Source organism: Salvelinus sp. IW2-2015, linkage group LG15, assembly GCF_002910315.2.
Source record: "Salvelinus sp. IW2-2015 linkage group LG15, ASM291031v2, whole genome shotgun sequence".
Classification (NCBI taxonomy): Eukaryota; Metazoa; Chordata; class Actinopteri; order Salmoniformes; family Salmonidae; genus Salvelinus; species Salvelinus sp. IW2-2015.
The window spans coordinates 20210419-20222780 of NC_036855.1; the positions used below are offsets into that span (position 1 = coordinate 20210419).

Consider the following 12362-nt stretch of genomic DNA (forward strand, 5'->3'; position numbering starts at 1 on the left):
TGCAGAGGGGTCAAATACTTATTTCCCTCATTAAAATGCAAATCAATTTATAACATTTTTGATATGCGTTTTTATGGATTTTTTTGTTGTTATTCTGGATTTTTTTGTTGTTATTCTGTCTCACTGTTCAAATAAACCTACCATTAAACTTAGACTGATCATTTCTTTGTCAGTGGGCAAACGTACAAAATCAGCAGGGGATCAAATACTTTTTGCTAGGTGGGCGGGCAGCAATCGATTGAAGAGCATGCATTTAGTTTTACTAGGATTTAAGAGCAGTTGGAGGCCACGGAAGGAGTGTTGTATGGCATTGAAGCTCATTTGGATGTTTGTTAACAGTGTCCAAGGAAGGGCCAGATGTAAACAGAATGGTTATGGTACAATACTTTCAAACAGAGGGATGCACGATCCCAACATCAGCAACTTCAATATCTCTTTAGCCAAAAGCATGTGTCTGAAAACATTCAGCAGACAACCGGGTATAAACGACGTTAACAAGACGAAAGCACAGGGCGAAGCAGGCATGGTCAAAACAACATGGACAAGAGCATATCTAGCTCTATCTGGTGGTGAAGCAGTGGGACTGCAGCTACATGGCTATAAGCATGGCTGTTACTGTATGTTTTTGACTGGCAGCGATACATGACTGGCAGTGGTACAAACACACACTTTAGTTCTAGTCAGCCTCACAGGGCTGCCAGGCTACCCACCAAAAGGGGTAACTAATGGAATGTGTGCAGACAGGGTGGTGGTTGTGGAGTCCCAGGACGTTGCTAACTGTTGTCCTGATCGTTCATAGGCAGCAAAGGAGGAAGGAAGAAGGTTGAGGGTGAAAGAGTATACAGGGCAAATATTTAGAAGCAACAGTATAAAATCTGACAATGGTTCATATTTTAGGGCAGCTTGAAGCGGCTTATTTCATGGCAGAGGATGTTGTGCCCTCACATTTAATGAATGTATTTCTAATGGAGGAAGGTATACATTTCTCCATCCATACCAATTAAAAAGGGTTCATTTATATTTGGTCATTTAATTGGTTGTCATTTCTGGAATTGAGCTCCAATCTAGAAGCTGCTAATTACCTGTAGAACAGTCCCAGAACCTCATTAGCTTCCTACATAACAGGGGATTTCTAAGGCAGCCATTACAACTCCAGCAACCTGGTTATTTATTACCATGAATGAAACAACCTATAGTTAGTACATAAATACAGCAAGGCTGGTTTCTGTGTAAATTCAAACTGAACTCCAACTGGTGCCATCAGTTACAGCAAAATACACTATTGAAAAGACATCCTATAATGGGAATGACAAGTACTGGAGATGAACACCGTACATCATTAAGCAGTATGTAATTCTATCTGTAAGAGAGCCAGTGGCTGCACATGTACAGTAACAATAGCTGAGGTAGGTAGGTACCTAAGTTCCTGTTCTTCTTGTTGGCGGGGGTGGTGGTTGGGGAAAGCTGGGGGGTGTTGGAGGGGGTGAGCTCCAGACTGTTGCTCTTCACTGTGCGGGACTGCGGCACGTTGGCCATTAGGGTCTCCAGGAGTATGTGCTCCTCCTCCCGGAGGTGGTCCCCTGCCATCACACTCCGTACAAAGTCCACCTGAACAACATACGATTAATTTACTTAATTTAATATACTCTCACATCCTAGTCTCTATGTGGAACCTAATTATGATGTTTTTAATAATGCATGAATAGCTAAGCTGGTGGAGAACTTATGCCACAGGTGATAAGTACAGGGCTCTGCTTTACAATGAAACTAAAAGTGGAGCTTGAGACATGCTACTGTGCAGAATACAGCTAGAGTAATTGTTGATTATCACACTGTTATAAGGAAAGGTAGCTAAGGGAGGAGACACTGTACTGTAACTCCAAGAATATGTGAGACCACTTTGTATACTTGAGTATGGTACATCCCAGTTAGGGTTCCTGCTTATTCCCTCCTGATTCCTGGAATTTTACAAACAGGATTTCTGGAGAACCTGGGATAGTTACCAGAATTTTGTAACCATAAGACCAGTCCTTAAAACATAACAGCACTCTCAACAACCTGTGTGAAATGTCTCTTTCTAGTCTGACAAGTTTGGGCATGTCATGTAAATGTTCTGTAACATAGGAATCTCTACGGTTGCCTGTATAAAACATGGGTGTATACAATTCTTAGGCTAGGCTAACTATATAACATTCAGACTGAAACAGTCAGATCAGCAGTGTACCAGGCAGAGCAGCTGACTGTGTGTCATGTACGCCACAGTCCTGCTGAGGCCTTCAAGTAGGTTCAAGGAGGACATGGGCGGCGTCTCCACAGCTCTCCCTCCGATTACCACATCCAAGAAGGCAGCTACGCAGCTCTGAGGTGACAACCAGACAGTCAACTTCAATAATACGGCAAGAAGCAAAACATGTATTCAGAATGTAATAAAAGCTACCCCATGGGCAAACTGGTTCCATATTAAGATGTGTGTTTGAAGATATTACCTTATCGAACTTGGCCAAACTGTTTTTCCTCCTGGGGTCTCCATCACCGTCAGCCATTGCCAACTGTTGAAGAAGCTGCCCTACCTAAAGGACAAAGATAATGATTAGAATATATACAAAGGTAACAATATTTTGTCTTATAATCTAACAGTTAAAACAGGATTTGTACTCTAAGCTGTCAATATAAGAGTAGTYTGYYTGTATGAGTCTGTTGGCTCCTCCACTGACCTGCATGAGGTTGAAGCGAGCCACCTCGTTGATAGGGGCATCTGAGATTATGCCATACTGCTCAGGGTTGACTATGGCTGGGCAGATGAAGCAGGTGAGCAGCAGGTCCGTGCACATGGTCCGCACCTCGCCCACCTCTAGCCTCTCCACACACGACAGCGTCTTGTACATCTGAGACACAATCCAGCGCAGGTTGTGGGGGAAGCAGTAGGTGTTCTGCTTCAGGTAGCCAATGAACTTGTTGACCAGGGTCACCAGCTTGGCCTCATTGGCCTCCACAGCAGAAGCCACCTTCTGCCTGTAGCCCTCCGAGCCCTTCTCCCCAAACAGGCGCTCCTGCTGCGCCGGCGTGAAGCGCTCTGTCACCTTGGAGGGGTCRGTCTCCAGGTGGTCCTCGTCCTCCACCAGCAGCTGCATGATGGGCTCGTGGAGGGTGGCGGTGAGGAAGAGCTTGGCGGAGTACAGCCCCTCAGAGAAGAGCTTGAAGAGGATGCTGAAGGCGCACGTGCCTCGCCGCAGCAGCCGCCGAGGGTTGTCGCTCTCCTTTAGCTCAAACTCCACCAAGTATCGCAGGACCTGGAATTTATAGAAACAGCAGCACTGTTACCATCAGTTTTAGCAGTGCAGAGGTTAAAAAATAACTGCCTGATCACACTGCCTATGGGGATATGTAATAGTATTAGTAACATGTGGCTGCTGTGGACTTTGTGAGTGCAACTGACTATTGGCTGTGTGTGACTAGTATGTTTATAGTGTAAGTGTATAAATCAGAAGAGYTCTGGGCTGCTCACCTGCAAGAGGTAGCTCTCATCCTCCTGCATGATACAGTTGCCATAGAGTGAGGTGAAAACAGTGTAAATGACCCCCTGTGTGTGCTCCTGGTTCAGCCTCTCCCCAGCCACCAGGCAGGAGGCCACCAGCCGGGGATTCTCCCGCACCCGMCCCAGGAACTCCCCGTAGATGCTCTCCTGGAAGCCCAGAGTCTTGTAACCATCCAGGAACTGTGTGTCCTCCAGCACTTTGGCATGCTGGCAGCATTCGGCCGGGGAAGCCTCAGCACTGTAGGAAAGAGAGATTTAATTACAAGAGCAGAAGGCTCCACAAACCAGGAGCTGGAATTAGGCAACAGTGGGCCACAATGGGCTGTTGATTAGTGGTTGGAGTGACATGTAATTGTATGATATTCTTGCTGACCACAGGACTCCTCTTATTCCTTGCAATTTCCCTTTTGACCTGCTAAACTAAATAATACTCAGCTGGGTCTGGCTTGCACCATGTTTGTATTTGGCAGGATCTACCATAAACAAGATGATCACATCAGGAAGATAAGACAGTTAACACTGTGGAATCCTACTTCAGGACTACTAAATTACTAGTTCATTAAAAGGTCACTCGGTGGTCACACATTGCTGTACAATTTAAAATGCAGGACAATTTAAATTGCCCATTAATTGAGAGTTCCTATTAGAACAGTTTCTATTCTACACTGGGATCCATGTCAATGAAGTGCACTGGTGTAACAGTAGCTGTGAGGGCACCATGCTGACCTGGTGAGGATGAGCCGGTCGAGGTTGATCCTCTGCTGCTTGGTGATCCAGGCAGCACGGTACAGCCTCTCAGCAGTCTTCAGCACGTCCCCATTGAGCCGCTGGATCAGCTGCTTCTCTGAGGCCACATACAGCCGCTCCTGCTTCAGGTGATGGGCCAGAGTGTGGATGTCTGGCTTCATCTTTACCAGCTCACGCAGAGAGGCAAAGGACTGCAGAAGAGTAAAGAAGAGAGGGATCAGTCACACTGGGAGAATGAGTCCTAGACATTCAGGACAGAGCAACATACAGGGCAGTTTGAGTAATTTATAAGTGTGGACAATGTACCATTTCTATATCTGAGAGGAATTCAGATGAAGAGCAGGAAAGAACCCATTTCCTGTGGGTGCATAGCTGGCAGAATCCTAGCTCACACACGGACAGAGGAATTGGATTGTCAGTAGTCAAGAGAAGGTAGAAACACTACTTCCATTGGCTGAGAATGACAGCAAAGAGAGAAGAGGGGTGGGGGGGAAAGAGGGCTTCAAGCCAGCTTCAGCAGCTGGCCCCATACTGGGACGGCCTTTAAAGAATTGAAAACTCCTACTCTCGCACACACAAGCGTCTGGTAGTATTATTCACAGCACAAAAGAATATGCAAATCCCTTTTTCTTCACACAAATACACAAACCAGACAGAACACATTAAATTTAAATGATTTCCTGGAGCATTCTATGACACAAAAGGCTTTGTGGATGGCTGCTCCCGAGGAAAACAGACAAGATTGTAAGGCTGTGAGGCCCGTGAAAGCGGCCCAGAGAACCCTGCCTCAGACAGAAGGCTACGGCTATCAGAGGACACAGCCTGCTAGCTAGTAACATACAAGTGCAAATGCTTGATACTATTAAACAGAATCAATTAATGTGGTTTGAGACATAAATATTGTGTAGAGGCTTAGAAGCATTTTTAAAAACATGTCAAATAAGCAAGGTTATCATCATGGGTAATACACAAGGCAGTCTGTGTTTCTTTAGTATGCTAAATCCAATGATGGACAGGCAACTGTGGAGTTTTCTGGAAACATGAACACTGTGGGATCTCTGCTAAATCAAATTCTGTCAAATGTATATAAGGTTAATCAATAGATTATTGAACGACTAGTATACTTGCCCATGAGATGATGCATGTGCTGTATACTCGAGAGATAACTACATTTGTCATAGTCCTGCGGGGAAGAGAAAGGGTATAGGCCTAGGGCCGACAGACAGGCGGTACTGTAGGAACTGCGGCCTGGTACTGGTAGTAAAGCCATTTCTGCGTTAGAGATTTGTTGAGTAGACCTACAGTGCATTTGTAAAGTATTCAGAACCCTTGACTTTTTCCACACTGTTACGTTACAGCCTTAATCTAAATGTATTCAAAATAAGAATCTGTAATATCACATTTCCATAAGCATTCAGACCCTTTACTCAGTACTTTGTTGAAGCACGTTTGGCAGCGATTACAACCTCGAGAATGACGCTACAAGCTGGGCACACCTGTATTTGGGGAGTTTCTCACATTCTTCTCTGCAGATCTTCTCTGTCAGGTTGGATGGGGAGCATTGCCGCACAGCTATTTTCAGGTCTTTCCAGGGATGTTCGATCGGGTTCAAGTCCGGGCTCTGGCTGGGCCTCTCAAGGACATTCAGAGACTTGTCCCAAAGCCACTACTGTGTTGTCTTGGCTGCGTGCTTAGGGTCATTATCCTGTTGGAAGGTGAACCGTCGTCCCAGTCTGATGTCCTGAACGCTCTGGAGTAGGTTTTCATCAAAGATCTCTCTGTACTTTGCTCCGTTCATCTTTCCCTCGATCCTGACTAGTCTCCTAGTCCCTGCCGCTGAAAATCAACCCGACATCACGATGCTGCTGCCACCACCACGCTTCACTGTAGGGATGGTGCCAGATTTCCTCCAGACTTGACACTTGGTATTCAGACCAGAGTGTTCAAACCAGAGTGTTCAATCCTGATTTCAGCAGACCAGAGAATCTTGTTTCTCATGGTCAGTCCTTTAGGTGCCTTTTGGCAAACTCGGGCAGTCATGAGGCTTTTACTGAGGAGTGGCTCCCGTCTGGCTACTCTACCACAAAGGCCTGATTAGTGGAGTGCTGCAGAGATGGTTGACCTTCTGGAAGGTTCTCCCATCTCCACAGAGGAACTCTGGAGCTCTGTCAGAGTGACCATTGTGTTCTTGGTCAGGCCCTTCTCTCCAGACTGCTCAGTTTGACCAGGCGGCCATCTCTAGGAAGTGTCTTGGTGGTTCCAAACTTCTTCCATTTAAGAATGATGGAGACTACTGTGTTCATGGGGAGCTTCAAAGCTGTAGAAATTATTTGGTAACTTTCCACACATCGGTGCCTCGACACAATCATGTATCGGAGCTCTACGGACAATTCCTTCGACCTCATGGCTTGGTTTTTACAACTGTGGGACCTTATATAGACAGGTGTGTGTGACTGTCCAAATCATGTCCAATCAATTGAATTCACCACAGGTGGACTCCAATCAAGTTGTAGAAACATCAAGGACGATCAATGGAAACAGTACGCACTTGAGCTCAATTTCAAGTCGCATAGCAAAGGGTCTGAATAGTTATGTAAATAAGGTATTCCTATTTAAATAAATGTGCAAAAAAATCGAAAAACCTGTTTTCCCTTCGTCATTATAGGGTTGTGTGTGTAGATTGATGAGAAAAAAATATTTTATCCATTTTAGAGTAAGGCTGTAACGTAACAGAATGTGGAAAAAGTCAAGGGGTCTGAATACTTCCCGAATGCACTGTACCCAATGACTAAGTAATGGAAAAGGGGAACTCGAAAGCAGAAGAAAACACTGTAGGTGGTGGGGAAAGGCGCAGGTTGGAATGTGTGAGACAGAATAACTGTAGCTACAGGTAGGCTAGAAATAGAATTCTCAGTCCAAAGCCACCCCAACCCTCTGTACTAGAGGTCAACCGATTAATCGAAATGGCCGATTAATTAGGGCCGATTTCAAGTTTTCATAACAATCGGAAATCGGTAATTTTGGGCGCCGATTTTTTTCCCCCACCTTTATTTAACTAGGCAAGTCAGTTAAGAACACATTCTTATTTTCAATGACGGTCTAGGAACACTGGGTTAACTGCCTTGTTCAGGGGCAGAATGACAGATTTTTACCTTGTCAGCTCAGGGATTCAATCTTGCAACCTTACGGTTAACTAGTCCAACGCTCTAACCACCTGCCTCACGAGGAGCCCGCCTGTTACGCGAATGCAGTAAGAAGCCAAGGTAAGTTGCTAGCTAGCATTAAACTTATCTTATAAAAAACAATCAATCATAATCACTAGTTATAACTACACATGGTTGATGATATTACTAGTTTATCTAGCATGTCCTGRGTTGCATATAATCAATGCAGTGCTCATTCGCGAAAAAGGACTGTCGTTGCTCCAACATGTACCTAACCATAAACATCAATGCCTTTCTTAAAATCAATATACATTTTTAAACCTGCATATTAGGCTAAAAGAAATCCAGGTTAGCAGGCAATATTAACCAGGTGAAATTGTGTCACTTCTCTTGCGTTCATTAGTCGCAGAGTCAGAGCATATGCAACAGTTTGGGKAGCCTGGCTCGTCGCGAACTAATTTGCCTGAATTTTACGTAATTATGACATAACATTGAAGGTTGTGCAATGTAACAGGAATATTTAGACTTATGGATGCCACCCGTTAGATAAAATACGTAACGGTTCCGTATTTCACTGAAAGAATAAACGTTTTGTTTTTGAGATTAAAGTTTCCGGATTCGACCATATTAATGACCTAAGGCTCGTATTTCTGTGTGTTATTATGTTATAATTAAGTTTATGATTTGATAGAGCAGTCTGACTGAGCGATGGTAGGCACCAGCAGGCTCGTGCTTACGAGCACTTTCATGCGTTTTGCCAGCAGCTCTTCGCAATGCTTCAAGCATTGCGCTGTTAATGACTTCAAGCCTATCAACTCCCGAGATTAGGCTGGTGTAACCGATGTGAAATGGCTAGCTAGTTAGCGGGGTGCGCGCTAATAGCGTTTCAAACGTCACTCGCTCTGAGACTTGGAGTAGTCGTTCCCCTTGCTCTGCATGGGTAATGCTGCTTCGAGGGTGGTTGTTGTCGATGTGTTCCTGGTTTGAGCCCAAGTAGCAGCGAGGAGAGGGATGGAAGCTATACTGTTACACTGGCAATACTAAAGTGCCTATAAGAACATCCAATAGTCAAAGGTATATGAAATACAAATCGTATAGAGAGAAATAGTCCTATAATTCCTATAATAACTACAACCTAAAACTTCTTACCTGGGAATATTGAAGACTCATGTTAAAAGGAACTACCAGCTTTCATATGTTCTCATGTTCTGAGCAAGGAACTTAAACGTTAGCTTTCTTACATGGCACATATTGCACTTTTACTTTCTTCTCCAACACTTTGCATTATTTAAACCAAATTGAACATGTTTCATTATTTATTTGAGGCTAAATTGATTTTATTGATGTATTATATTAAAGTTAAAATAAGTGTTCCTTCAGTATTGTTGTAATTGTCATTATTACAAATAAATAAAAATGTTTTTTTTAAATAAATTAAAATCTGCTTTTTTTGGTCCTCCAATAATTGGTATCAGCATTGAAAAATCATAATCGGTCGACCTCTACTCTGTACATGATCCTTAGGCTCAGAACAAGGAAGCACACCATTCATCTGATCAAAACACCATAACAGCACCTGAACCAGTGATGTAGAGTCGTGGTGTTTAGAACACAACCCAAACATCCCCTCAGTTGAACATACAACACAGGCCAAGAGAACAATGCGCTTTCTAAAGGCACTCGAAACACAGCCAAAGTCCCCTTCTCACTTCCCCTCCACATCAGATCAAGTAGGACTGTTTGCATGAGTAAGTTAACAACTCCAGTAAACCATAATCTATGGTCCCCACCACACCACTGCTGAGCCGCAGCATCTCCCTTTGAAACTCGTCAGGCCTTCTTCCATTGGACTGCAGACATTTACCAGCTCCTGTGTGGAATGCCTTGGGGTGCACACTGCTCCTCCCTACAATCACCTCCTCTCAGAATGAGCTCACACACCAGAGACATAGCAAAACTCTACCTAGCCTATTCCAGCAATCTGGGCCCACCACTCCCCATATTCAATTGACAACATAGGATAGTCAGATATTCTGTTTTAGATGATTAGGAAACTAAAAATATGAAATTAAAACCAGGGTGAGCAGGGTAGCTGAGAGTGTACTTCAGTCAGAACATAGATCTGATAAAAATGGCTACATCACAAAAGCTCAGGCATACAGCACTCTTTCACTCGTTCCCCACAGAGGTTGTCTGTCACATCTAGTAGGCCTAGGCCTGTCCTACAACAACTTTCATTATTGAGCAAAGCCTCCTGCACATGTCCCTGTTTAACAGTACATGTGCCGTACACACAATATACTCAACTGCTGTACCCTGAGGAGGCTTAGCATGTTTATGTTCAGATTATTGATTCTGGGATGGAGAGGTAGAGGGAATCACACTGACACTGGTGTCTCCCTGGCCATAGAGGGGCAATGTTGGGGGAGAATATGCTGTGTGGCATTACAAGCCCAATTGATGTTTTCAGTGAGTAGTTTCACTTTGAGAGTAATTTCGATGCTTGGCTAGCTCTTCTGCTTACACAACCATGTTCAGAATAATCCAGTGCAGTAGTGTCATAAATGCCTAGAAACTTAAGTTAGGCTATCTGAGCCCAGAGATGACAAATTAGTAAATGCTTCCTCTTACAAACACCATAACCAAAGGGGGGCATTCTGTAGGTAAGAGCAGTGCTGGCAGGAAATATTTAGAGACTTCAAGTTCAAAGGTGGGAGCAAAGGAGTAGCGTCCAAATATAGGAAAAGGAGAAATGATATAGGCCTAAATCAACACCTTTACTGACATATACTACAAATTGTATTTTGCAAAATGTAGTTCAAAATGAAGCCTGCCAGGAAGACAAAGCCTGACAGTGCACTTCAACACAACATCCTCTGGAGTATTCAACTTCCTAACTTCTGACCTTGCCGAACACACACAACTAGTAGTGCATGGGCAGAGGCAGTTGAGATTCAATGGAACCAGAATTATATCCAATTTCTGATAGATCACTATAATTCAAGAATAAATTAAAGAAGCTAGGAGCACACTTCTAATTTGCAGGGATTGAGGTGTATGTGTGTTTTGCCTCAAACAATGAACCTAATCAAAATGTCAAGTGCATCCCTGAATCAACATAAATAGTGACCATCCTGTTTAAAAAAAAGACTGAGCCCCTCTTGATACACACATGCCTTTTTCTATCGTTCATCATACTGCACTAAAGTCATGGCCCCTGCAGTGGGTGGGGCTCAACTGTGCACCTAACTAGGGGATCGGGTGTTTAATGAAAGGGGTGACCACCGTTTGCCAGCCACGCAGCTGTCTTTAGAGAGATAAAACTGCAGTTGCCCAGCAGCCCAGAACCATATAACAGCCCCTCTTTGTCACCCTTAACTTGGAAAATAGTAACTACAGACCACTTCAGAATTTATTATGTAAAAATCTATGATAACTGACATTGAGGTAGTTATAAACTAGCCAGTCCTATGATTTGTTAAGGCCCTAGCTTGTTCACTCTGTTGCAGCACAGTCGACATCTTGCGGAATTTTTGGTTTGTTTGTTAGCATCTCACTGCTAAGGTTTGCAAGCATTATGATAGCAAGCTATAGTAGTTGTTTACAACAGCCCGACCGTACCACCTACTTAACGTTAGTTGTAAACAACTAGTTTGCTATCATGATGCTGGCAAACCTTAGTAGTGAGATAGCTACCTACCTATCCAATGCTTGCTATCTAATTATTAACGTTATATCCTAAACTAACAAAATATCAAGCCATCGAAGAGAGAATGGCTAACGCGCTAGCTATCACCAACGATAGTTAGCTAACYTTATCTAGTTACGGTAACTAACGTTAGCGATCTAACGTAAGTTTGCTAACCTTAAATGTTGGTAGTACTGTACTAGCCAAACATCGAGTTACGGTGGGACAATTTTATGGGAATGCCTAGGCCAATGTTGCCGTGGTAGGCCAGTTGCGGTGGCAAACCGGTACAATCACAGAGGACCGTTCGTGTTCAAACATCAAGAAGTAGCTAACAGCTACTAACGTTACTAGCTAGCCTGCTATCTGTGCAAACTAGCATGGAGGCCTGCGAGGAAAACATGCAAACATAACTATAACACTAATTCAATGACTTACCAAACAAGTTGATTAGTATAACAGTTGTTTACGGAATCCCTATAACCGTGAAATAATTGCAGTAAGCAATAAGTGGTTAGCTCGATACGTCTATTCCACAGCGTTTCTGAACTCCCTCTTTCGGGTTACAGCACTTGCTAACGTTAGCTGTCATAATGAGAAGACGCGCTCCACCCGCATGCGCACTGGGTATAGAATGCTCTTGGACGCGGTCAGCGCTTTCTTGCGTCCTTGGAATGTCTCTACCCTAAAACCTTAACCCTTACCTTAACTGTTTTACATTTCAACTTCAATGAGGGTGACGTCCGAGTTTGGACTTCCCAATGATGCCGTTTAGACTTTTTCCTCTTGGAGACTCAAGGCTGTTGAGGTTAGAAATACTTTAAGAAATTAGCAGGTCAACTCTATTTGATCTGTATTAACGCCCATTACATACTTTGCCCGTGAGTTGTGGGCCATGCGGTGCATTCTGGGTAATTCTGGGACAAGGTAACCAGGGCCTTTTCTCATTTAGAAAAGTCTGTCCTTCACTCTCTCCTTTGTCTGCTCTCCTCCATGACCTGGAAACCAATAAGTTGTCAAGGAGACAACAATTCTTTAGTAGTCAAAATGAAGAGTGTCCTTCCCTCCTCGATAGCCACCTTTCAAATACATGACGTATTTGATACCATTCCACCTATTCCGCTCCAGCCATTACCACGAGCCCATCCTCCCCGATTAAGGTGTCACCAACCTCCTGTGATCCTACATGAGTCTGCAGAAAAGTTTTGAAATCAGCCACACCCCCATT

General features: G+C 43.9%; 1 protein-coding gene across 3 annotated transcripts in view; it reads right to left on the reverse strand.

Annotated features, from left to right (window-relative positions):
• gapvd1 (GTPase activating protein and VPS9 domains 1) overlaps positions 1 to 11737 on the reverse strand; it is a 41541-nt gene extending 29804 nt beyond the window's left edge. For 2 of the 3 annotated variants that reach the window (XM_024003114.3, XM_024003113.3), the window contains exons 1-7: positions 11573 to 11737; positions 4262 to 4473; positions 3506 to 3773; positions 2715 to 3290; positions 2487 to 2570; positions 2225 to 2359; positions 1419 to 1608 (exon numbers count right to left, since the gene is read on the reverse strand). In XM_024003114.3, the coding sequence (XP_023858882.1) occupies positions 1419 to 1608; positions 2225 to 2359; positions 2487 to 2570; positions 2715 to 3290; positions 3506 to 3773; positions 4262 to 4443 (1435 nt within the window). In that variant the 5' untranslated portion in view covers positions 4444 to 4473; positions 11573 to 11737. Of the gene's footprint in view, positions 1 to 710; positions 786 to 1418; positions 1609 to 2224; positions 2360 to 2486; positions 2571 to 2714; positions 3291 to 3505; positions 3774 to 4261; positions 4474 to 11572 lie in introns of all 3 variants that reach the window. The other variant, XM_024003112.3, reaches the window with a different exon arrangement.
• Between the last annotated feature and the right edge of the window lie 625 nt (positions 11738 to 12362).